The sequence below is a fragment of the Oncorhynchus masou genome, chromosome 29, assembly GCF_036934945.1.
Source record: "Oncorhynchus masou masou isolate Uvic2021 chromosome 29, UVic_Omas_1.1, whole genome shotgun sequence".
In the NCBI taxonomy this organism is placed as follows: Eukaryota; Metazoa; Chordata; class Actinopteri; order Salmoniformes; family Salmonidae; genus Oncorhynchus; species Oncorhynchus masou.
Genome location: NC_088240.1, coordinates 19,566,173 through 19,592,663, shown reverse-complemented (window position 1 = coordinate 19,592,663; position 26,491 = coordinate 19,566,173). Strand labels below are relative to the sequence as shown.

Below are 26,491 nucleotides of genomic sequence, written 5' to 3'. Positions count from 1 at the left end.
AGGGATACTGGATTGGTAGAGGTAGATATGTGTAGGGGTAAGGTGACAGGGATACTGGAGTGGTAGAGGTAGATATGTATAGGGGTAAGGTGACAGGGATACTGGAGTGGTAGAGGTAGATATGTATAGGGGTAAGGTGACAGGGATACTGGAGTGGTAGAGGTAGATATGTATAGGGGTACGGTGACAGGGATACTGGAGTGGTAGAGGTAGATATGTATAGGGGTAAGGTGACAGGGATACTGGAGTGGTAGAGGTAGATATGTATAGGGGTAAGGTGACAGGGATACTGGAGTTGTAGAGGTAGATATGTATAGGGGTAAGGTGACAGGGATACTGGAGTGGTAGAGGTAGATATGTATAGGGGTAAGGTGACAGGGATACTGGAGTGGTAGAGGTAGATATGTATAGGGGTAAGGTGACAGGGATACTGGAGTGGTAGAGGTAGATATGTATAGGGGTAAGGTGACAGGGATACTGGAGTGATGGAGGTAGATATGTATAGGGGTAAGGTGACAGGGATACTGGAGTGATGGAGGTAGATATGTATAGAGTTAAGGTGAGAGGGATACTGGAGTGATGGAGGTAGATATGTATAGGGGTAAGGTGACAGGGGTACTGGAGTGATGGAGGTAGATATGTATAGGGGTAAGGTGACAGGGATACTGGAGTGATGGAGGTAGATATGTATAGGGGGAAGGTGACAGGGATACTGGAGTGGTAGAGGTAGATATGTATAGGGGTACGGTGACAGGGATACTGGAGTGGTAGAGGTAGATATGTATAGGGGTATGGTGACAGGGATACTGGAGTGATAGAGGTAGATATGTATAGGGGTAAGGTGACAGGGATACTGAAGTGATATAGGTAGATATGTATAGGGGTAAGGTGACAGGGATACTGGAGTGGTAGAGGTAGATATGTATAGGGGTAAGGTGACAGGAATACTGGAGTGATGGAGGTAGATATGTATAGAGGTAAGGTGACAGGGATACTGGAGTGATGGGGGTAGATATGTATAGAGGTAAGGTGACAGGGATACTGGAGTGATGGAGGTAGATATGTATAGGGGTAAGGTGACAGGGATACTGTAGTGATGGAGGTAGATATGTATAGAGGTAAGGTGACAGGGATACTGGAGTGATGGAGGTAGATATGTATAGGGGTAAGGTGACAGGGATACTGGAGTGATGGAGGTAGATATGTATAGAGGTAAGGTGACAGGGATACTGGAGTGATGGAGGTAGATATGTATAGGGGTAACGTGACAGGGGTACTGGAGTGATGGAGGTAGATATGTATAGGGGTAAGGTGACAGGGATACTGGAGTGATGGAGGTAGATATGTATAGGGGTAAGGTGACAGGGATACTGGAGTGATGGAGGTAGATATGTATAGGGGTAAGGTGACAGGGATACTGGAGTGATGGAGGTAGATATGTATAGGGGTAAGGTGACAGGGATATTGGAGTGATAGAGGTAGATACAGTTGAAGTCAGAAGTTTACATACACCTTAGCCAAATACATTTAAACTCAGTTTTTCACAATTCCTGACATTTAATCCTAGTAAAAATTCCCTGTCTTAGGTCAGTTAGGATCACCACTTTATTTTAAGAATGTGAAATGTCAGAATAATAGAAGAGAGAATTACTTATTTCAGCTTTTATTTATTTCATCACATTCCCAGTGGGTCAGAAGTTTACATACACTCAATTAGTATTTGGTAGCATTGCCTTTAAATTGTTTAACTTGGGTCAAACGTTTCGTGTAGCCTTCCAGAAGCTTCCCACAATAAGTTGCAGGATGTTTGGCCCATTCCTCCTGACAGAGCTGGTGTAACTGAGTCAGGTTTGTAGGCCTCCTTGCTCGCACACACTTTTTCAGTTCTGCCCACAAATGTTCTATAGGATTGAGGTCAGGGCTTTGTGATGGTCACTCCAATACCTTGACCTTGTTGTCCTTAAGCCATTTTGCCACAACTTTGGAAGTATGCTTGGGGTCATTGTCCATTTGGAAGACCCATTTGCAACAAAGCTTTAACTTCCTGACTGATGTCTTGAGAGATGTTGCTTCAATATATCCACATAATTGTCCTTCTTCATGATGCCATCTATTTTGTGAAGTGCACCAGTCCCTCCTGCAGAAAAGCACCCCCACAACATGATGCTGCCACCCCTGTGCTTCACGGTTGGGATGGTGTTTTTTGGCTTGAAAGCCTCCCCATTTTTCCTCCAAACATAACGATGGTCATTATTGCCAAACAGTTTTATTCATATTTCATCAGACCAGAGGACATTTCTCCAAAAAGTACGATCTTTGTCCCCATGTGCAGTTGTAAACCGTAGTCTAGCTTTTTTATGGCGGTTTTGGAGCAGAGGCTTCTTCATTGCTGAGCGGCCTTTCAGGTTATGTCGATATAGGACTAACTTTACTGTGGATATAGATACTTTGTACCTGTTTCCTCCAGCATCTTCACAAGGTCCTTTGCTGTTGTTCTGGGATTTTCACTTTTTGCACCAAAGCACGTTCATCTCTAGGAGACAGAACGCATCTCCTTCCTGAGCGGTTAGATGGCTGCATGGTCCCATGGTGTTTCTACTTGCGTACTATTTTTTGTACAGATGAACATGGTACCTTCAGGCGTTTGGAAATTGCTCCCAAGGATGAACCAGACTTGTGGAGGTCTACAATTTTTTGAGGTCTTGGCTGATTTCTTTTGATATTTCCCATGATGTCAAGCAAAGGGGCACTGAGTTTGAAGATAGGCCTTGAAATACATCCACAGGTACACCTCCAATTGACTCAAATTATGTCAATTAGCCTATCAGAAGCTTCTAAAGCCATGACATCATTTTCTGGAATTTTCCAAGCTGTTTAAAGGCACAGTCAACTTAGTGTATGTAAACTTCTGACCCACTGGAATTGTGATACAGTGAATTATAAGTGCAATAGTCTGTTTGTAAACGAATGTTGGAAAAATTACTTGAGTCATACACAAAGTAGATGTCCTAACCGACTTGCCAAAACTATAGTTAGTTAACAAGAAATATGTGGAGTGGTTGAAAAACGAGTTTTAATGACTCCAACCTAAGTGTATGTAAACTTCCGAATTCAACTGTATGTATAGGGGCAAGGTGACAAGGCATCAGGATATATAATAAACAGACTAGCAGCAGCGTATATGAGGATTGTATGTAAGTGGGCGTGCATGAGTGTAGAGTCAGTATAAATGTAAAGCATATTATGTGTGACAGCAAATTGTGAAGTGTGTGTTTGTGTTTGAGTGTGCACTGCTCTGTGAGTGTGCATAAAGTGCAAAAATACAAGCGTAGACCGTGTAGCCATTTTGTTAGCTATTTATTTAGCTATTTAGCAGTCTTAGAAGCTTTTCTGGAGCCTGTTGATGTCAGACTTGATGGTACCACTTGCCATGCGGAAGCAGAGGGAGCATTCGTTGGCTCGGAAAGAAAGAGTTTTTAATGATTTTCCAGGCCTTCCTTTCACACCACATGATATAATGGTCCTGGATGGCAGGAAGTTCGGCCCCAGTCATGTACTGGGCTGTCCGCACCACCCTCTGTAGCGCCATGTGTTTGAGGGCGTTGCTATTGCCATACCAAGCGGTGATGCAGCCAGTCAAGATGCTCTCGATGGTGCAGCTGTTGAAATGTTTGAGAATATGAGGGCACATGACGTGATAGAATGGGGCTCAGTCAAGGTGTGTGTTTGTGTGTACAAGCTGTGTTTCCTCTCCTAAAGCCTCTCCCACTGTGAGACACACCCAGTTGGTCATACCTGATGAACCTGTAGCTAATCTAATATCACACCTGACGTCCCAGTAACTATCCACTACTGTACCTCCTTGACATCTTATTCTAGTACTCCCTCCATATCTCCATCTTCCTTCCTCTAACTCCCACAAGTATCTTACCCCCACATCCCGGATTCCTTCATCTCTCCCTCTCTCCATCTCTTCTTCTCTTTCTCCCACAGCCCGGATTCCTTCATCTCTCCCTCTGTCCCTCTCTCCCTCTCTCCATCTCTTCTTCTCTTTCTCCCACAGCCCGGATTCCTTCATCTCTCCCTCTGTCCCTCTCTCCCTCTCTCCATCTCTTCTTCTCTTTCTCCCACAGCCCGGATTCCTTCATCTCTCCCTCTGTCCCTCTCTCCCTCTCTCCATCTCTTCTTCTCTTTCTCCCACAGCCCGGATTCCTTCATCTCTCCCTCTCTCCATCTCTTCTTCTCTTTCTCCTACAGCCCAGATTCCTTCATCTCTCTCTCTCCCTCTCTCCATCTCTTCTTCTCTTTCTCCTACAGCCCAGATTCCTTCATCTCTCCCTCTCTCCATCTCTTCTTCTCTTTCTCCTACAGCCCAGATTCCTTCATCTCTCCCTCTCTCCATCTCTTCTTCTCTTTCTCCTACAGCCCAGATTCCTTCATCTCTCCCTCTCTCCATCTCTTCTTCTCTTTCTCCTACAGCCCAGATTCCTTCATCTCTCCCTCTCTCCATCTCTTCTTCTCTTTCTCCTACAGCCCAGATTCCTTCATCTCTCCCTCTCTCCATCTCTTCTTCTCTTTCTCCTACATCCCAGATTCCTTCATCTCTCCCTCTGTCCCTCTCTCCCTCTCTCCATCTCTTCTTCTCTTTCTCCTACAGCCCAGATTCCTTCATCTCTCCCTCTCTCCATCTCTTCTTCTCTTTCTCCTACAGCCCGGATTCCTTCATCTCTCCCTCTCTCCATCTCTTCTTCTCTTTCTCCTACATCCCAGATTCCTTCATCTCTCCCTCTGTCCCTCTCTCCCTCTCTCCATCTCTTCTTCTCTTTCTCCTACAGCCCAGATTCCTTCATCTCTCCCTCTCTCCATCTCTTCTTCTCTTTCTCCCACAGCCCGGATTCCTTCATCTCTCCCTCTGTCCCTCTCTCCCTCTCTCCATCTCTTCTTCTCTTTCTCCTACAGCCCAGATTCCTTCATCTCTCCCTCTCTCCATCTCTTCTTCTCTTTCTCCTACAGCCCAGATTCCTTCATCTCTCCCTCTCTCCATCTCTTCTTCTCTTTCTCCCACAGCCCGGATTCCTTCATCTCTCCCTCTGTCCCTCTCTCCCTCTCTCCATCTCTTCTTCTCTTTCTCCCACAGCCCGGATTCCTTCATCTCTCCCTCTCTCCATCTCTTCTTCTCTTTCTCCTACATCCCAGATTCCTTCATCTCTCCCTCTGTCCCTCTCTCCCTCTCTCCATCTCTTCTTCTCTTTCTCCTACAGCCCAGATTCCTTCATCTCTCCCTCTCTCCATCTCTTCTTCTCTTTCTCCCACAGCCCGGATTCCTTCATCTCTCCCTCTGTCCCTCTCTCCCTCTCTCCATCTCTTCTTCTCTTTCTCCCACAGCCCGGATTCCTTCATCTCTCCCTCTCTCCATCTCTTCTTCTCTTTCTCCTACATCCCAGATTCCTTCATCTCTCCCTCTGTCCCTCTCTCCCTCTCTCCATCTCTTCTTCTCTTTCTCCTACAGCCCAGATTCCTTCATCTCTCCCTCTCTCCATCTCTTCTTCTCTTTCTCCCACAGCCCGGATTCCTTCATCTCTCCCTCTGTCCCTCTCTCCCTCTCTCCATCTCTTCTTCTCTTTCTCCTACATCCCAGATTCCTTCATCTCTCCCTCTGTCCCTCTCTCCCTCTCTCCATCTCTTCTTCTCTTTCTCCCACAGCCCGGATTCCTTCATCTCTCCCTCTGTCCCTCTCTCCCTCTCTCCATCTCTTCTTCTCTTTCTCCTACAGCCCAGATTCCTTCATCTCTCCCTCTCTCCATCTCTTCTTCTCTTTCTCCTACAGCCCAGATTCCTTCATCTCTCCCTCTCTCCATCTCTTCTTCTCTTTCTCCTACAGCCCAGATTCCTTCATCTCTCCCTCTCTCCATCTCTTCTTCTCTTTCTCCTACAGCCCAGATTCCTTCATCTCTCCCTCTCTCCATCTCTTCTTCTCTTTCTCCTACATCCCAGATTCCTTCATCTCTCCCTCTCTCCATCTCTTCTCTTTCTCCCAAAGCCTGGATTCCTTTATCTCTCCCTATATCCATCTTTCCCCCTCTCACTATTAAACTGAATCTTCCCTACTCCTCCCTTCAACTTATTCAAGGCCTCTCTTCCTCCCTCGCTCTGTCGTACACTGACAGCCATCCTTTCCCTCCCTCCCTCCCTCCCTCCCTCCCTCCCTCCCTCCCTCCCTCCCTCTGTCTCTCTCTGTTCTCTGCCCACACACTAATATCCTCTCCTGTTCAGCAGGAAATGAAGACAGCCTCGACACGTCTGTCAAACAGAAATGGCATTGTATACCTGTCACCAGCATTCACTTGTTTCTATAAATAGGGAAATTATTGTTGAAATAACTTCTCTCTCTCCTCTATCTACCCCTCCTCCTCCTTTGATCTCCACCTGTCCCTCCCTCCCTCCCCTTTTCTCCACAGTGTCTAAGCTGCGTGTGCAGAAGACCAACCAGTCCCTGGTCTACCTGGAGGACAGCCGTGTGCGCGTCAACTGCTCCGTGGCCTCTCAGACCAGCACCGACTCACAGCATGCCATGCTTTGGTACGTGCGCCGCGCGACGGGCGCCGAGGCCGACGAGCTCCTGCTGAGGATTGAGCGCTCAGGTGCATTTGAGTATGGCGCGTACGCAGACGAGGAGAGGTTGAGGCGGCGGGTGCAGGCAGAGAGGATGTCGCCACAGCTGTATGCGCTGACACTGAACAGGGCAGAGAGCAGCGACTCTGGGACTTACTACTGCCTGGTGGAGGAGTGGCTCACAGATCCAGACGGAGCCTGGTACAGACTGGCACGGGACTCCTCAGGCTTCACACAGGTCCTCGTAAGACAGCCAGGTGAGGACAAAGAGGAGGGAAGGAGGGATCAGGGGAGGGAGGCTGGTACAGACTGGCACGGGACTCCTCAGGCTTCACACAGGTCCTCGTCAGACAGCCAGGTGAGGACAAAGAGGAGGGAAGGAGGGATCAGGGAGGGAGGCTGGTACAGACTGGCACGGGACTCCTCAGGCTTCACACAGGTCCTCGTCAGACAGCCAGGTGAGGACAAAGAGGAGGGAAGGAGGGATCAGGGGAGGGAGGCTGGTACAGACTGGCACGGGACTCCTCAGGCTTCACACAGGTCCTCGTCAGAAAGCCAGGTGAGGACAAAGGGGAGGGAAGGAGGGATCAGGGGAGGGAGGCTGGTACAAACTGGCACAGGACTCCTCAGCCTTCACACACAGATATCTTCCCAAAAGATATAGCAAGAGCTCAGTCTCTCTCTCTCTCTCTCTCTCTCTCTCTCTCTCTCTCTCTCTCTCTCTCTCTCTCTCTCTCTCTATCTCTGTGTCTTTCTCTGTGGTTAACAGTAGCTGTTCTTTGCCCATGTGGTTCAGTCACCTCCTAGCAGTGACCAGTTGTGCCTAACAACCCTCCCCTCTCTACTCTCCCCCTGTCCTCAAGGCCGTCTCGCTCTGATGACCACATCAACTGCCCTGGGCAGAGCTCAGGTGGCAGAGCGGACGTTGTGGCTCTGGTGCCAGCTGGCACAGATGGGCATAGCCTGGCACTAGAGCCAAGGGGGATAACCCACCTGTCCACCCCTCCAACCCCTAATGCCCATCAATGTTATGCCTCTGTCTCCCCAACAGAACTGCGAACCCACACACCCTCACTCACCTCCAACCCACTAACCCTGACCCCACTATGTCCTCTACTCACCTCCAACCCACTAACCCAGACCCACCATGTCCTCTACACAACTCCAACCCACTAACCCAGACCCCACCATGTCCTCTACTCACCTCCAACCCTCTAACCCAGACCCCAGCATGTCCTCTACTCACCTCCAACCCACTAACCCAGACCCCAGCATGTCCTCTACTAAACCTCCAACACACTAACCCTGACCCACCATGTCCTCTACTCACCTCCCAACCCACTAACCCTGACCCACCATGTCCTCTACTCACCTCCAACCCACTAACCCAGACCCCAGCATGTCCTGTACTCACCTCCAACCCACTAACCCAGACCCCAGCATGTCCTCTACTCACCTCCAACCCACTAACCCAGGCCCCACTATGTCCTCTACTCACCTCCAACCCACTAACCCTGACCCCACTATGTCCTCTACACACCTCCAACCCACTAACCCAGACCCCACTATGTCCTCTACTCACCTCCAACCCACTAACCAAGACCCCACTATGTCCTCTGCTCACCTCCAACCCACTAACCCAGACCCCACTATGTCCTCTACTCACCTCCAACCCACTAACCCAGACCCCAGCATGTCCTCTACTCACCTCCAACCCACGAACCCAGACCACAGCATGTCCTCTACTCACCTCCCAACCCACTAACCCAGACCCCACCATGTCCTCTACTCACCTCCAACCCACTAACCCAGACCCCAGCATGTCCACTACTAAACCTCCAACCCACTAACCCAGACCCCAGCATGTCCTCTACTCACCTCCCAACCCACTAACCCTGACCCCGCTATGTCCTCTACTCACCTCCAACCCACTAATCCAGACCCCAGCAAGTCCTCTACTCACCTCCAACCCACTAACCCAGATCCACCATGTCCTCTACTCACCTCCAACCCACTAACCCAGACCCACCATGTCCTCTACTAAACCTCCAACCCACTAACCCAGACCCACCATGTCCTCTACTCACCTCCAACCTACTAACCCAGACACACCATGTCCTCTACTAAACCTCCAACCCACTAACCCAGACCCCAGCATGTCCTCTACTCACCTCCATCCCACTAACCCAGACCCACCATGTCCTCTACTCACCTCCCACCCACTAACCCAGACCCACCATGTCCTCTACTCACCTCCAACCCACTAACCCAGTCCCCATAATGTCCTCTACTCACCTCCAACCCACTAACCCAGACCCCACCATGTCCTCTACTCACCTCCAACCCACTAACCCAGACCCCAGCAAGTCCTCTACTCACCTCCCAACCCACTAACCCAGACCCCACCATGTCCTCTACTCACCTCCAACCCACTAACCCAGACCACAGCATGTCCTCTACTCACCTCCCAACCCACTAACCTAGTCCCCACCATGTCCTCTACTCACCTCCAACCCACTAACCCAGACCCCAGCATGTCCTCAACTAAACCTCCATCCCACTAACCCAGACCCCAGCATGTCCTATACTAAACCTCCAACCCACTAACCCAGACCCCAGCATGTCCTCTACTCACCTCCCAACCCACTAACCCAGACCCCACCATGTCCTCTACTCACCTCCAACCCACTAACCCAGACCCCAGCATGTCCTCTACTCACCTCCAACCAGCTAACCCAGACCACACTATGTCCTCTACTCACCTCCAACCCCTAATGCCCATCAATGTTATGCCTCTGTCTCCCCAACAGAACTGCGAACCCACACACCCTCACTCACCTCCAACCCACTAACCCTGACCCCACTATGTCCTCTACTCACCTCCAACCCACTAACCCAGACCCACCATGTCCTCTACACAACTCCAACCCACTAACCCAGACCCCACCATGTCCTCTACTCACCTCCAACCCTCTAACCCAGACCCCAGCATGTCCTCTACTAAACCTCCAACACACTAACCCTGACCCACCATGTCCTCTACTCACCTCCCAACCCACTAACCCTGACCCACCATGTCCTCTACTCACCTCCAACCCACTAACCCAGACCCCAGCATGTCCTGTACTCACCTCCAACCCACTAACCCAGACCCCAGCATGTCCTCTACTCACCTCCAACCCACTAACCCAGGCCCCACTATGTCCTCTACTCACCTCCAACCCACTAACCCTGACCCCACTATGTCCTCTACACACCTCCAACCCACTAACCCAGACCCCACTATGTCCTCTACTCACCTCCAACCCACTAACCAAGACCCCACTATGTCCTCTGCTCACCTCCAACCCACTAACCCAGACCCCACTATGTCCTCTACTCACCTCCAACCCACTAACCCAGACCCCAGCATGTCCTCTACTCACCTCCAACCCACGAACCCAGACCACAGCATGTCCTCTACTCACCTCCCAACCCACTAACCCAGACCCCACCATGTCCTCTACTCACCTCCAACCCACTAACCCAGACCCCAGCATGTCCACTACTAAACCTCCAACCCACTAACCCAGACCCCAGCATGTCCTCTACTCACCTCCCAACCCACTAACCCTGACCCCGCTATGTCCTCTACTCACCTCCAACCCACTAATCCAGACCCCAGCAAGTCCTCTACTCACCTCCAACCCACTAACCCAGATCCACCATGTCCTCTACTCACCTCCAACCCACTAACCCAGACCCACCATGTCCTCTACTAAACCTCCAACCCACTAACCCAGACCCACCATGTCCTCTACTCACCTCCAACCTACTAACCCAGACACACCATGTCCTCTACTAAACCTCCAACCCACTAACCCAGACCCCAGCATGTCCTCTACTCACCTCCATCCCACTAACCCAGACCCACCATGTCCTCTACTCACCTCCCACCCACTAACCCAGACCCACCATGTCCTCTACTCACCTCCAACCCACTAACCCAGTCCCCATAATGTCCTCTACTCACCTCCAACCCACTAACCCAGACCCCACCATGTCCTCTACTCACCTCCAACCCACTAACCCAGACCCCAGCAAGTCCTCTACTCACCTCCCAACCCACTAACCCAGACCCCACCATGTCCTCTACTCACCTCCAACCCACTAACCCAGACCACAGCATGTCCTCTACTCACCTCCCAACCCACTAACCTAGTCCCCACCATGTCCTCTACTCACCTCCAACCCACTAACCCAGACCCCAGCATGTCCTCAACTAAACCTCCATCCCACTAACCCAGACCCCAGCATGTCCTATACTAAACCTCCAACCCACTAACCCAGACCCCAGCATGTCCTCTACTCACCTCCCAACCCACTAACCCAGACCCCACCATGTCCTCTACTCACCTCCAACCCACTAACCCAGACCCCAGCATGTCCTCTACTCACCTCCAACCAGCTAACCCAGACCACACTATGTCCTCTACTCACCTCCAACCCCTAATGCCCATCAATGTTATGCCTCTGTCTCCCCAACAGAACTGCGAACCCACACACCCTCACTCACCTCCAACCCACTAACCCTGACCCCACTATGTCCTCTACTCACCTCCAACCCACTAACCCAGACCCACCATGTCCTCTACACAACTCCAACCCACTAACCCAGACCCCACCATGTCCTCTACTCACCTCCAACCCTCTAACCCAGACCCCAGCATGTCCTCTACTAAACCTCCAACACACTAACCCTGACCCACCATGTCCTCTACTCACCTCCCAACCCACTAACCCTGACCCACCATGTCCTCTACTCACCTCCAACCCACTAACCCAGACCCCAGCATGTCCTCTACTCATCTCCAACCCACTAACCCAGACCCCACTATGTCCTCTACTCACCTCCAACCCACTAACCCAGGCCCCACTATGTCCTCTACTCACCTCCAACCCACTAACCCAGACCCCACTATGTCCTCTACTCACCTCCCAACCCACTAACCCAGACCCCAGCATGTCCTCTACTCACCTCCAACCCACTAACCCAGACCCCAGCATGTCCTCTACTCACCTCCAACCCACTAACCCAGACCACAGCATGTCCTCTACTCACCTCCCAACCCACTAACCCAGACCCCACCATGTCCTCTACTCACCTCCAACCCACTAACCCAGACCCCAGCATGTCCACTACTAAACCTCCAACCCACTAACCCAGACCCCAGCATGTCCTCTACTCACCTCCCAACCCACTAACCCTGACCCCGCTATGTCCTCTACTCACCTCCAACCCACTAATCCAGACCCCACCATGTCCTCTACTCACCTCCAACCCACTAACCCAGATCCACCATGTCCTCTACTCACCTCCAACCCACTAACCCAGACCCACCATGTCCTCTACTAAACCTCCAACCCACTAACCCAGACCCACCATGTCCTCTACTCACCTCCAACCTACTAACCCAGACACACCATGTCCTCTACTCACCTCCCAACTCACTAACCCAGACCCCACCATGTCCTCTACTCACCTCCAACCCACTAACCCAGACCCCACTATGTCCTCTACTCACCTCCAACCCACTAACCCTGACCCCACTATGTCCTCTGCTCACCTCCAACCCACTAACCCAGACCCCACTATGTCCTCTACTCACCTCCAACCCACTAACCAAGACCCCACTATGTCCTCTACTCACCTCCAACCCACTAACCCAGACCCCACTATGTCCTCTGCTCACCTCCAACCCACTAACCCAGACCCCAGCATGTCCTCTACTCACCTCCAACCCACTAACCCAGACCCCAGCAAGTCCTCTACTCACCTCCCAACCCACTAACCCAGACCCCACCATGTCCTCTACTCACCTCCAACCCACTAACCCAGACCACAGCATGTCCTCTACTCACCTCCCAACCCACTAACCTAGTCCCCACCATGTCCTCTACTCACCTCCAACCCACTAACCCAGACCCCAGCATGTCCTCAACTAAACCTCCAACCCACTAACCCAGACCCCAGCATGTCCTATACTAAACCTCCAACCCACTAACCCAGACCCCAGCATGTCCTCTACTCACCTCCCAACCCACTAACCCAGACCCCACCATGTCCTCTACTCACCTCCAACCCACTAACCCAGACCCCAGCATGTCCTCTACTCACCTCCAACCAGCTAACCCAGACCACACTATGTCCTCTACTCACCTCCAACCCCTAATGCCCATCAATGTTATGCCTCTGTCTCCCCAACAGAACTGCGAACCCACACACCCTCACTCACCTCCAACTCACTAACCCTGACCCCACTATGTCCTCTACTCACCTCCAACCCACTAACCCAGACCCACCATGTCCTCTACACAACTCCAACCCACTAACCCAGACCCCACCATGTCCTCTACTCACCTCCAACCCTCTAACCCAGACCCCAGCATGTCCTCTACTCACCTCCAACCCGCTAACCCAGACCCCAGCATGTCCTCTACTAAACCTCCAACACACTAACCCTGACCCACCATGTCCTCTACTCACCTCCCAACCCACTAACCCTGACCCACCATGTCCTCTACTCACCTCCAACCCACTAACCCAGACCCCAGCATGTCCTCTACTCACCTCCAACCCACTAACCCAGACCCCACTATGTCCTCTACTCACCTCCAACCCACTAACCCAGGCCCCACTATGTCCTCTACTCACCTCCAACCCACTAACCCAGACCACACTATGTCCTCTACTCACCTCCCAACCCACTAACCCAGACCCCAGCATGTCCTCTACTCACCTCCAACCCACTAACCCAGACCCCACTATGTCCTATACTCACCTCCAACCCACTAACCCAGACCCCAGCATGTCCTCTACTCACCTCCAACCCACTAACCCAGACCACAGCATGTCCTCTACTCACCTCCCAACCCACTAACCCAGACCCCACCATGTCCTCTACTCACCTCCAACCCACTAACCCAGACCCCAGCATGTCCACTACTAAACCTCCAACCCACTAACCCAGACCCCAGCATGTCATCTACTCACCTCCCAACCCACTAACCCTGACCCCGCTATGTCCTCTACTCACCTCCAACCCACTAATCCAGACCCCACCATGTCCTCTACTCACCTCCAACCCACTAACCCAGATCCACCATGTCCTCTACTCACCTCCAACCCACTAACCCAGACCCACCATGTCCTCTACTAAACCTCCAACCCACTAACCCAGACCCACCATGTCCTCTACTCACCTCCAACCTACTAACCCAGACACACCATGTCCTCTACTCACCTCCCAACTCACTAACCCAGACCCCACCATGTCCTCTACTCACCTCCAACCCACTAACCCAGACCCCACTATGTCCTCTACTCACCTCCAACCCACTAACCCTGACCCCACTATGTCCTCTGCTCACCTCCAACCCACTAACCCAGACCCCACTATGTCCTCTACTCACCTCCAACCCACTAACCAAGACCCCACTATGTCCTCTACTCACCTCCAACCCACTAACCCAGACCCCACTATGTCCTCTGCTCACCTCCAACCCACTAACCCAGACCCCAGCATGTCCTCTACTAAACCTCCAACACACTAACCCTGACCCACCATGTCCTCTACTCACCTCCCAACCCACTAACCCTGACCCACCATGTCCTCTACTCACCTCCAACCCACTAACCCAGACCCCAGCATGTCCTCCACTCACCTCCAACCCACTAACCCAGACCCCACTATGTCCTCTACTCACCTCCAACCCACTAACCCAGGCCCCACTATGTCCTCTACTCACCTCCAACCCACTAACCCTGACCCCACTATGTCCTCTACACACCTCCAACCCACTAACCCAGACCCCACTATGTCCTCTACTCACCTCCAACCCACTAACCAAGACCCCACTATGTCCTCTGCTCACCTCCAACCCACTAACCCAGACCCCACTATGTCCTCTACTCACCTCCCAACCCACTAACCCAGACCCCAGCATGTCCTCTACTCACCTCCAACCCACTAACCCAGACCCCACTATGTCCTCTACTCACCTCCAACCCACTAACCCAGACCCCAGCATGTCCTCTACTCACCTCCAACCCACTAACCCAGACCACAGCATGTCCTCTACTCACCTCCCAACCCACTAACCCAGATCCCACCATGTCCTCTACTCACCTCCAACCCACTAACCCAGACCCCAGCATGTCCACTACTAAACCTCCAACCCACTAACCCAGACCCCAGCATGTCCTCTACTCACCTCCCAACCCACTAACCCTGACCCCGCTATGTCCTCTACTCACCTCCAACCCACTAATCCAGACCCCGCCATGTCCTCTACTCACCTCCAACCCACTAACCCAGACCCACCATGTCCTCTACTAAACCTCCAACCCACTAACCCAGACCCACCATGTCCTCTACTCACCTCCCACCCACTAACCCAGACCCACCATGTCCTCTACTCACCTCCCACCCACTAACCCAGACCCACCATGTCCTCTACTCACCTCCAACCCACTAACCCAGACCCCACCATGTCCTCTACTCACCTCCAACCCACTAACCCAGACCCCAGCAAGTCCTCTACTCACCTCCCAACCCACTAACCCAGACCCCACCATGTCCTCTACTCACCTCCAACCCACTAACCCAGACCACAGCATGTCCTCTACTCACCTCCCAACCCACTAACCTAGTCCCCACCATGTCCTCTACTCACCTCCAACCCACTAACCCAGACCCCAGCATGTCCTCAACTAAACCTCCAACCCACTAACCCAGACCCCAGCATGTCCTATACTAAACCTCCAACCCACTAACCCAGACCCCAGCATGTCCTCTACTCACCTCCCAACCCACTAACCCAGACCCCACCATGTCCTCTACTCACCTCCAACCCACTAACCCAGACCCCAGCATGTCCTCTACTCACCTCCAACCAGCTAACCCAGACCACACTATGTCCTCTACTCACCTCCAACCCCTAATGCCCATCAATGTTATGCCTCTGTCTCCCCAACAGAACTGCGAACCCACACACCCTCACTCACCTCCAACCCACTAACCCAGACCACAGCATGTCCTCTACTCACCTCCCAACCCACTAACCCAGATCCCACCATGTCCTCTACTCACCTCCAACCCACTAACCCAGACCCCAGCATGTCCACTACTAAACCTCCAACCCACTAACCCAGACCCCAGCATGTCCTCTACTCACCTCCCAACCCACTAACCCTGACCCCGCTATGTCCTCTACTCACCTCCAACCCACTAATCCAGACCCCACCATGTCCTCTACTCACCTCCAACCCACTAACCCAGACCCACCATGTCCTCTACTAAACCTCCAACCCACTAACCCAGACCCACCATGTCCTCTACTCACCTCCCACCCACTAACCCAGACCCACCATGTCCTCTACTCACCTCCCACCCACTAACCCAGACCCACCATGTCCTCTACTCACCTTCCAACCCACTAACCCAGTCCCCACAATGTCCTCTACTCACCTCCAACCCACTAACCCAGACCCCACCATGTCCTCTACTCACCTCCAACCCACTAACCCAGACCCCAGCAAGTCCTCTACTCACCTCCCAACCCACTAACCCAGACCCCACCATGTCCTCTACTCACCTCCAACCCACTAACCCAGACCACAGCATGTCCTCTACTCACCTCCCAACCCACTAACCTAGTCCCCACCATGTCCTCTACTCACCTCCAACCCACTAACCCAGACCCCAGCATGTCCTCAACTAAACCTCCAACCCACTAACCCAGACCCCAGCATGTCCTATACTAAACCTCCAACCCACTAACCCAGACCCCAGCATGTCCTCTACTCACCTCCCAACCCACTAACCCAGACCCCACCATGTCCTCTACTCACCTCCAACCCACTAACCCAGACCCCAGCATGTCCTCTACTCACCTCCAACCAGCTAACCCAGACCACACTATGTCCTTTACGCACCTCCAACCCCTAATGCCCATCAATGTTATGCCTCTGTCTCCCCAACAGAACTGCGAACCCACACACCCTCACTCACCTCCAACCCACTAACCCTGACCCCACTATGTCCTCTACTCACCTCCAACCCACTAACCCAGACCCACCATGTCCTCTACACAACTCCAACCCACTAACCCAGACCCCAGCATGTCCTCTACTCACCTCCAACCCACTAACCCAGACCCCAGCATGTCCTCTACTAAACCTCCAACCCACTAACCCTGACCCACCATGTCCTCTACTCACCTCCCAACCCACTAACCCTGACCCACCATGTCCTCTACTCACCTCCCAACCCACTAACCCAGACCCCACCATGTCCTCTACTCACCTCCCAACCCACTAACCCAGACCCCACCATGTCCTCTACTCACCTCCCACCCACTAACCCAGACCCCACCATGTCCTCTACTCACCTCCCAACTCACTAACCCAGACCCCACCATGTCCTCTACTCACCTCCAACCCACTAACCCAGACCCCACCATGTCCTCTACTAAACCTCCCACCCACTAACCCAGACCCCACCATGTCCTCTACTCACCTCCAACCCACTAACCCAGACCCCACTATGTCCTCTACTCACCTCCAACCCACTAACCCAGACCCCACTATGTCCTCTACTCACCTCCAACCCACTAACCCTGACCCCACTATGTCCTCTGCTCACCTCCAACCCACTAACCCAGACCCCACTATGTCCTCTACTCACCTCCAACCCACTAACCAAGACCCCACTATGTCCTCTACTCACCTCCAACCCACTAACCCAGACCCCACTATGTCCTCTGCTCACCTCCAACCCACTAACCCAGATCCCACTATGTCCTCTACTCACCTCCAACCCACTAACCCAGACCCCACCATGTTCTCTACTAAACCTCCAACCCACTAACCCAGACCCCACTATGTCCTCTACTCACCATCAACCCACTAACCCAGACCCCACTATGTCCTCTGCTCACCTCCAACCCACTAACCCAGACCCCACTATGTCCTCTACTCACCTCCCAACCCACTAACCCAGACCCCAGCATGTCCTCTACTCACCTCCAACCCACTAACCCAGACCCCACTATGTCCTCTACTCACCTCCAACCCACTAACCCAGACCCCAGCATGTCCTCTACTCACCTCCAACCCACTAACCCAGACCACAGCATGTCCTCTACTCACCTCCCAACCCACTAACCCAGATCCCACCATGTCCTCTACTCACCTCCAACCCACTAACCCAGACCCCAGCATGTCCACTACTAAACCTCCAACCCACTAACCCAGACCCCAGCATGTCCACTACTATACCTCCAACCCACTAACCCAGACCCCAGCATGTCCTCTACTCACCTCCCAACCCACTAACCCTGACCCCGCTATGTCCTCTACTCACCTCCAACCCACTAATCCAGACCCCACCATGTCCTCTACTCACCTCCAACCCACTAACCCAGACCCACCATGTCCTCTACTAAACCTCCAACCCACTAACCCAGACCCACCATGTCCTCTACTCACCTCCCACCCACTAACCCAGACCCACCATGTCCTCTACTCACCTCCCACCCACTAACCCAGACCCACCATGTCCTCTACTCACCTCCAACCCACTAACCCAGTCCCCACAATGTCCTCTACTCACCTCCAACCCACTAACCCAGACCCCACCATGTCCTCTACTCACCTCCAACCCACTAACCCAGACCCCAGCAAGTCCTCTACTCACCTCCCAACCCACTAACCCAGACCCCACCATGTCCTCTACTCACCTCCAACCCACTAACCCAGACCACAGCATGTCCTCTACTCACCTCCCAACCCACTAACCTAGTCCCCACCATGTCCTCTACTCACCTCCAACCCACTAACCCAGACCCCAGCATGTCCTCAACTAAACCTCCAACCCACTAACCCAGACCCCAGCATGTCCTATACTAAACCTCCAACCCACTAACCCAGACCCCAGCATGTCCTCTACTCACCTCCCAACCCACTAACCCAGACCCCACCATGTCCTCTACTCACCTCCAACCCACTAACCCAGACCCCAGCATGTCCTCTACTCACCTCCAACCAGCTAACCCAGACCACACTATGTCCTCTACTCACCTCCAACCCCTAATGCCCATCAATGTTATGCCTCTGTCTCCCCAACAGAACTGCGAACCCACACACCCTCACTCACCTCCAACCCATTAACCCAGACCACAGCATGTCCTCTACTCACCTCCCAACCCACTAACCCAGATCCCACCATGTCCTCTACTCACCTCCAACCCACTAACCCAGACCCCAGCATGTCCACTACTAAACCTCCAACCCACTAACCCAGACCCCAGCATGTCCTCTACTCACCTCCCAACCCACTAACCCTGACCCCGCTATGTCCTCTACTCACCTCCAACCCACTAACCCAGACCCCACAATGTCCTCTACTCACCTCCAACCCACTAACCCAGACCCCACTATGTCCTCTACTCACCTCCAACCCACTAACCCAGACCCCAGCATGTCCTCTACTCACCTCCAACCCACTAACCCAGACCCCACCATGTCCTCTACACACCTCCAACCCACTAACCCAGACCCACCATGTCCTCTACACACCTCCCAACCCACTAACCCAGACCCCAGCATGTCCTCTACTAAACCTCCAACCCACTAACCCAGACCCCACCATGTCCTCTACTCACCTCCAACCCACTAACCCAGACCCTACTATGTCCTCTACACACCTCCAACCCACTAACCCTGACCCCACTATGTCCTCTACTCACCTCCCAACCCACTAACCCAGACCCCAGCATGTCCTCTACTCACCTCCAACCCACTAACCCAGACCCCACCATGTCCTCTACTCACCTTCCAACCCTCTAACCCAGACCCCACCATGTCCTCTACTAAACCTCCAACCCACTAACCCAGACCCCACCATGTCCTCTACTCACCTCCAACCCTCTAACCCAGACCCCACCATGTCCTCTACTCACCTCCCAACCCACTATCCCAGACCCCACCATGTCCTCTACTCACCTCCAACCCACTAACCAAGACCCCAGCATGTACTCTACTAAACCTCCAACCCACTAACCCAGACCCCACCATGTCCTCTACTCACCTCCAACCCACTAACCCAGACCCCAGCATGCCCTCTACTAAACCTCCAACCCACTAACCCAGACCCCAGCATGTCCTCTACTAAACCTCCAACCCACTAACCCAGACCCCACCATGTCCTCTACTCACCTCCCAACCCTCTAACCCAGACCCCACCATGTCCTCTACTGACCTCCAACCCACTAACCCAGACCCCACCATGTCCTCTACTCACCTCCCAACCCACTATCCCAGACCCCACCATGTCCTCTACTCACCTCCAACCCACTAACCCAGACCCACCATGTCCTCTACTCACCTCCCAACCCATTAACCCAGACCCACCATGTCCTCTACTCACCTCCCAACCCACTAACCCAGACCCCACCATGTCCTCTACTCACCTCCAACCCACTAACCCAGACCCACCATGTCCTCTACTCACTTCCCAACCCACTAACCCAGACCCCACCATGTCCTCTACTCACCCCCCAACCCACTAACCCAGACCCCACCATGTCCTCTACTCACCTCCAACCCACTAACCCAGACCCCAGCATGTCCACTACTAAACCTCCAACCCACTAACCCAGACCCCAGCATGTCCTCTACTCACCTCCCAACCCACTAACCCTGACCCCACTATGTCCTCTACTCACCTCCAACCCACTAATCCAGACCCCACCATGTCCTCTACTCACCTCCAACCCACTAACCCAGACCCACCATGTCCTCTACTCACCTCCAACCCACTAACCCAGACCCACCATGTCCTCTACTAAACCTCCAACCCACTAACCCAGACCCACCATGTCCTCTACTCACCTCCAACCCACTAACCCAGACCCACCATGTCCTCTACTAAACCTCCAACCCAATAACCCAGACCCCAGCATGTCCTCTACTCACCTCCAACCCACTAACCCAGACCCACCATGTCCTCTACTCACCTCCCACCCACTAACCCAGACCCACCATGTCCTCTACTCACCTCCAACCCACTAACCCAGTCCCCATCATGTCCTCTACTCACCTCCAACCCACTAACCCAGACCCCACCATGTCCTCTACTCACCTCCAACCCACTAACGCAGACCCCACTATGTCCTCTACTCACCTCCAACCCACTAACCCAGACCCCACTATGTCCTCTACTCACCTCCAACCCACTAACCCAGACCCCACCATGTCCTCGACTAAACCTCCAACCCACTAACCCTGACCCCACCATGTCCTCTACTCACCTCCAACCCACTAACCCAGACCCCAGCATGTCCACTACTAAACCTCCAACCCACTAACCCAGACCTCAGCATGTCCTCTACTCACCTCCCAACCCACTAACCCTGACCCCACTATGTCCTCCACTCACCTCCATCCCACTAATCCAGACCCCACCATGTCCTCTACTCACCTCCAACCCCCTAACCCAGACCCACCATGTCCTCTACTCACCCTCCAACCCACTAACCCAGTCCCCATCATGTCCTCTACTCACCTCCAACCCACTAACCCAGACCCCACCATGTCCTCTACTCACCTCCAACCCACTAACCCAGACCCCACTATGTCCTCTACTCACCTCCAACCCACTAACCCAGACCCCACTATGTCCTCTACTCACCTCCAACCCACTAACCCAGACCCCACTATTTCCTCTACTCACCTCCAACCCACTAACCCAGACCCCACCATGTCCTCGACTAAACCTCCAACCCACTAACCCTGACCCCACTATGTCCTCTACTCACCTCCAACCCACTAACCCAGACCCCACCATGTCCTCTACTCACCTCCAACCCACTGACCCAGACCCCACCATGTCCTCTACTCACCTCCAACCCACTAACCCAGACCCCACCATGTCCTCTACTCACCTCCAACCCACTAACCCAGACCCCACCATGTCCTCTACTCACCTCCAACCCACTAACCCAGACCCCACCATGTCCTCGACTAAACCTCCAACCCACTAATCTGACCCCACTATGTCCTCTACTCACCTCCAACCCACTAACCCAGACCCCAGCATGTCCTCTACTCACCTCCAACCCACTAACCCAGACCCCAGCATGTCCTCTACTCACCTCCCAACCCACTAACCCAGACCCCACCATGTCCTCTACTCACCTCCAACCCACTAACCCAGACCCCACCATGTCCTCTACTCACCTCCCAACCCACTAACCCAGACCCCACCATGTCCTCTACTCACCTCCAACCCACTAATCCTGACCCCACTATGTCCTCTACTCACCTCCAACCCACTAACCCAGACCCCACCATGTCCTCTACTCACCTCCAACCCACTAACCCAGACCCCACTATGTCCTCTACTCACCTCCAACCCACTAGCCCAGACCCCAGCGTGTCCTCTACACACCTCCAAGTCCCCCTCCCACTGTCTACTCCCCATGCCCCCCAAACTCCTCCCCTCACACTCTGGACTATCTGCCCTACATACTGACACAAAGCATACACACATACTTTTTACACTTGCTACTGCGACACCATTCTTTATTTTTATACTATTATCTATCCTGATACCTAGTCACATTACCCTCCCTGCATGTACATATCTAGCTCAAATACCTCGTACCCATGCACATTGATCTGGTAATGGTACTCCCTGTATATAGCTCTGCATCGGTGGGAAGGGCTCATAAACAAGCATTTCATGGCAAAGTCTACACCCGTTGTATTCGGGGGATGTGACAAATACTATTTTATTTTATTTGACTGTTTACATCCAAACATGGGTAACCCCCCTTTTCCCACCCCTCCCCTCCCCGTAACATCTCTGAAAGCATCTGTTGTGCCAGGGGTCCTGTGAGCAGGGCATTATAAATGCAGGGTGAAATGTGCGGGTGTCCGTGGCATCTGCCCGACTGCAACATGAAGGTCAGACAGAAGGGCTGAAGCTGGGCAGGGAGCAACAGTGCTCATCTTTTATTTAAGCAGCAAAGTGGACACTACTCCCCCAATTACATTAATGCTGAAACACACACACACACACACACAACCACACACACACTTTGACAAACACATACACTGACACACATACATATATCTGTTTGTCGCTTTCAACTCACAGCGACCCAAGTGGGTGTTTGTGCATGTGTGTGACTGTGTGTGTGTGTGCATGAATGCCTGTGTGTGTATATCAGTGAATCACTTTAATGTTTTTTTTGTTGTATCTTACCTCTGTGTTTCTCAGAGGTAAGATGTGACTTTCGGGATCCCAAGGCTCACCAGGGGATTGGGTTATTATTATCAAATACCATATCAGGGAGCTCTTATTCCATATATAGTTATACATGAGCTACATAAATATATAAAGGTGGGTGGCAAACTTCCAAGCTTGATTTCCCAGGGGGCCGTTAGGAGAGTCTCATTAAGGTGCTAAAGAATGCAGTCACCCAGGAAGTCAGACGGAAATGGTTCTCTGTCAGAAGAACAGGGAGATAAGATGAGATCGAGATGCCAGTTCTCCCCTTGTCTGTCTGTCCGTCTGCCAGCTTCCTCTCCTCTTTTAACCAGAGGAAACATTACAGTCTGTGAACAGCCTGATCTATCAGTCTTTTTAAGTTCAGTTCTTTTTTACTTGTTGTAACTGGGTCAGTGTGCAGGCCCTGTAGGAGTTTAGCCATCCCTTACAGACACTCTCCGCCTGGGCTAGAAGCCTCTAAGAGTCAGGCCCGGCCCTGGAGGGGAACCAAGCACTGGAAAGGCCACGGACAGCTGGTGGGGTCACTAACCCTGTTAGTCGAATTTTCAAGGATTTTGGATTGGGCATCTGGGGGTAGTTGGGAACGTAAAATTGACAGCGAAAGAGATTTTGCTATCTACTGTCAATTATGTGTATTGAATTTTTGAAGTACATAGTGTTTTGAAGCACATCGACACCTATCGTTCAGTGTAATGTTTTCTGTTTCAAGGCAGGACAATTATTTTTGCTGTTCTGCCCCAATAAATGGCTTTAAATTGTAATTTTCTTCTATTCCCCCCCTTCCTCTCTCTGTACAGAGGTGCGGTTACAGGTGGAGGAGTCCGAGTCTAATATCACCGTGTCCCAGTCCAGTTCCATCCGGTTGGGCTGTAGCATTCCCTCCCAGTCCTCCAGAGACTCCCGTTTCTCCGTGTCCTGGTATGTGGAGCGCTCCTCCATGCTCTCTGAGGAGGAAGAACAGGGGGATGTTGACGAGGGAAACCGGGCCTGTGTGTTCTCCATCGGACACGACGCCGTGTTCGGGAACGGGAACTGTAGCCCAATCGAGGAGGCGGGGCCTAACTCACGCCTGCAGTTTGAGAGGACGACCTCTGACCTCTACAGTCTGACCATCCAAGGGGCGCGACCCGCTGATGCTGGGCGCTACTACTGTCATGTGGAGGAGTGGCTGCTCAACCCCCGCAACGCCTGGTATCGCCTGGCAACCAACAACTCTGATGTCACCATCGTCAACGTGATCCAGCAGGGTAAATCAATGAATACATTTCTCTAGTGCTTTTAGGAATAAAACAGATAGTGCCACATGGCGAATGACAATGTTCTGGGGCTAGAAAAACAAAGGCAATGTGATAGAATGGAGACGTATTATTGTTGTTGATAATTCAGCTGCAAAGGGTTTTTCTAAGACAAGTGTTTTTTTCACAAAGTGTTTAACAAAGTGTTTAACAGCAACCCTGGCCAACCAAAACCTCCCATTTGTATCATTATTATTCTAGAGACCAAATATAAGATCATTGGCTTGTGCTGATCTTACTGATGATTCTGGTGATTCTGGTTTGAGGTAGTACTTACACAGTCACAGCTACTGTGTAGGCTGCTAAAAGTAACATGCCAAACAAACATCAAACTACACCATAATGGAATGCTCTCCATTGATGTCATCTTTTCATCCATATCACACTCCCATCCAATTGTCTGTTCTCTCTACCTTGCCCTTCTCCCTATTTTCTCTCTCTCTCTCTCTCTCTCTCTCGCATTTCTTGTTCTCTCTTCTCTCTGCCCACCGCTCCTGTCTCTCTTTCTCTCTTCTCTCTGCCCTCCCTCCCTATCTCTCTCTCCCCCATTCTCTCTCTCTCTCCCCCCATTCTCTCTCTCTCTCTCCCCCCATTCTCTCTCTCTCTCTATCTCTCCCCCCATTCTCTCTATCTCTCCCCCCATTCTCTCTCTCTCCCCCATTCTCTCTCTCTCCTCTCTCTTTCCCCCATTCTCTCTCTCTCTCCCCCCATTCTCTCTCTCTCTCTCTCTCTCTCTCTCCCCCCATTCTATCTCTCTCTCTCTCCCCCCATTCTCTCTCTCTCTTTCTCTCTTCTCTCTGCCCTCCCTCCCTATCTCTCTCTCCCCCCATTCTCTCTCTCTCCCCACAGTCTCCACCCTGCAGTCGGTGGTATGTTCCAACGACTCTCTCTTCTACTTTGTCTTCTTCTACCCGTTCCCCATCTTCGGCATCCTCATCATCGCCGTGCTCCTGGTGCGCTACAAGAGCCACAGACACAGCAAATCCCAGGAGAGCAAGAACGGCGCCCCCTTACTGTGGATCAAAGAACCCCACCTCAGCTACTCCCCCACCTGCCTGGACCCACCCGTCCTCAGCCTGCACCCCGGCTCAGTGGACTAAGGGACAGATCCATAGCCCTCATCCCATAGTCCTCATCGCGGACCCAACTAATACCACGCCAGGGAGGGGCTACTCCGGACCTCCACCTGTCTAATCACTTCTGTGTCCAAGCTGTCAATCAATCCGTCCATCCATGTATAATCCCACCCCCCTGTCTGCCTGTCTGTGAGTTACCCTGTAGCAGCTGTCGTGTGGGTGGGTGTATGAGCATGTGGAAAAGTGTGTGAGCATGTGGAAAAGTGTGTGTGCTTGGAATGTGTAGACATGTGTATGCAGGACATGTGTGTATGCAGGACGTGTGTGTATGCAGGACATGTGTGTATGCAGGACATGTGTGTGTGCAGGACGTGTGTGTATGCAGGACGTGTGTGTATGCAGGACATGTGTGTATGCAGGACGTGTGTGTATGCAGGACATGTGTGTGTGCAGGACATGTGTGTATGCAGGACGTGTGTGTATGCAGGACATGTGTGTGTGCAGGACATGTGTGTATGCAGGACATGTGTGTATGCAGGACGTGTGTGTATGCAGGACGTGTGTGTATGCAGGACATGTGTGTATGCAGGACATGTGTGTATGCAGGACGTGTGTGTATGCAGGACGTGTGTGTATGCAGGACGTGTGTGTATGCAGGACATGTGTGTATGCAGGACGTGTGTGTATGCAGGACATGTGTGTATGCAGGACATGTGTGTATGCAGGACGTGTGTGTATGCAGGACGTGTGTGTATGCAGGACATGTGTGTATGCAGGACGTGTGTGTATGCAGGACATGTGTGTATGCAGGACGTGTGTGTATGCAGGACGTGTGTGTATGCAGGACGTGTGTGTATGCAGGACATGTGTGTATGCAGGACGTGTGTGTATGCAGGACATGTGTGTATGCAGGACGTGTGTGTATGCAGGACATGTGTGTATGCAGGACGTGTGTGTATGCAGGACGTGTGTGTATGCAGGACGTGTGTGTATGCAGGACGTGTGTGTATGCAGGACGTGTGTGTATGCAGGACATGTGTGTATGCAGGACGTGTGTGTATGCAGGACGTGTGTGTATGCAGGACATGTGTGTATGCAGGACGTGTGTGTATGCAGGACATGTGTGTATGCAGGACGTGTGTGTGGTTTGGAAGTATGAGTGTTTATCTCT

The 26,491-nt window shown here is 52.3% G+C and overlaps 1 protein-coding gene across 1 annotated transcript in view; it reads left to right on the top strand.

Moving 5' to 3' along the window:
* LOC135519139 (immunoglobulin superfamily member 3-like) overlaps positions 1-25,733 on the top strand; it is a 212,218-nt gene extending 186,485 nt beyond the window's left edge. Inside the window, exons 7-9 of the mRNA XM_064944207.1 lie at positions 6,459-6,869; positions 23,747-24,196; positions 25,094-25,733. Coding sequence (XP_064800279.1) covers positions 6,459-6,869; positions 23,747-24,196; positions 25,094-25,344 — 1,112 coding nt within the window. The 3' untranslated portion in view covers positions 25,345-25,733. The remainder of the gene's footprint in view (positions 1-6,458; positions 6,870-23,746; positions 24,197-25,093) is intronic.
* Positions 25,734-26,491: the final 758 nt, after the last annotated feature.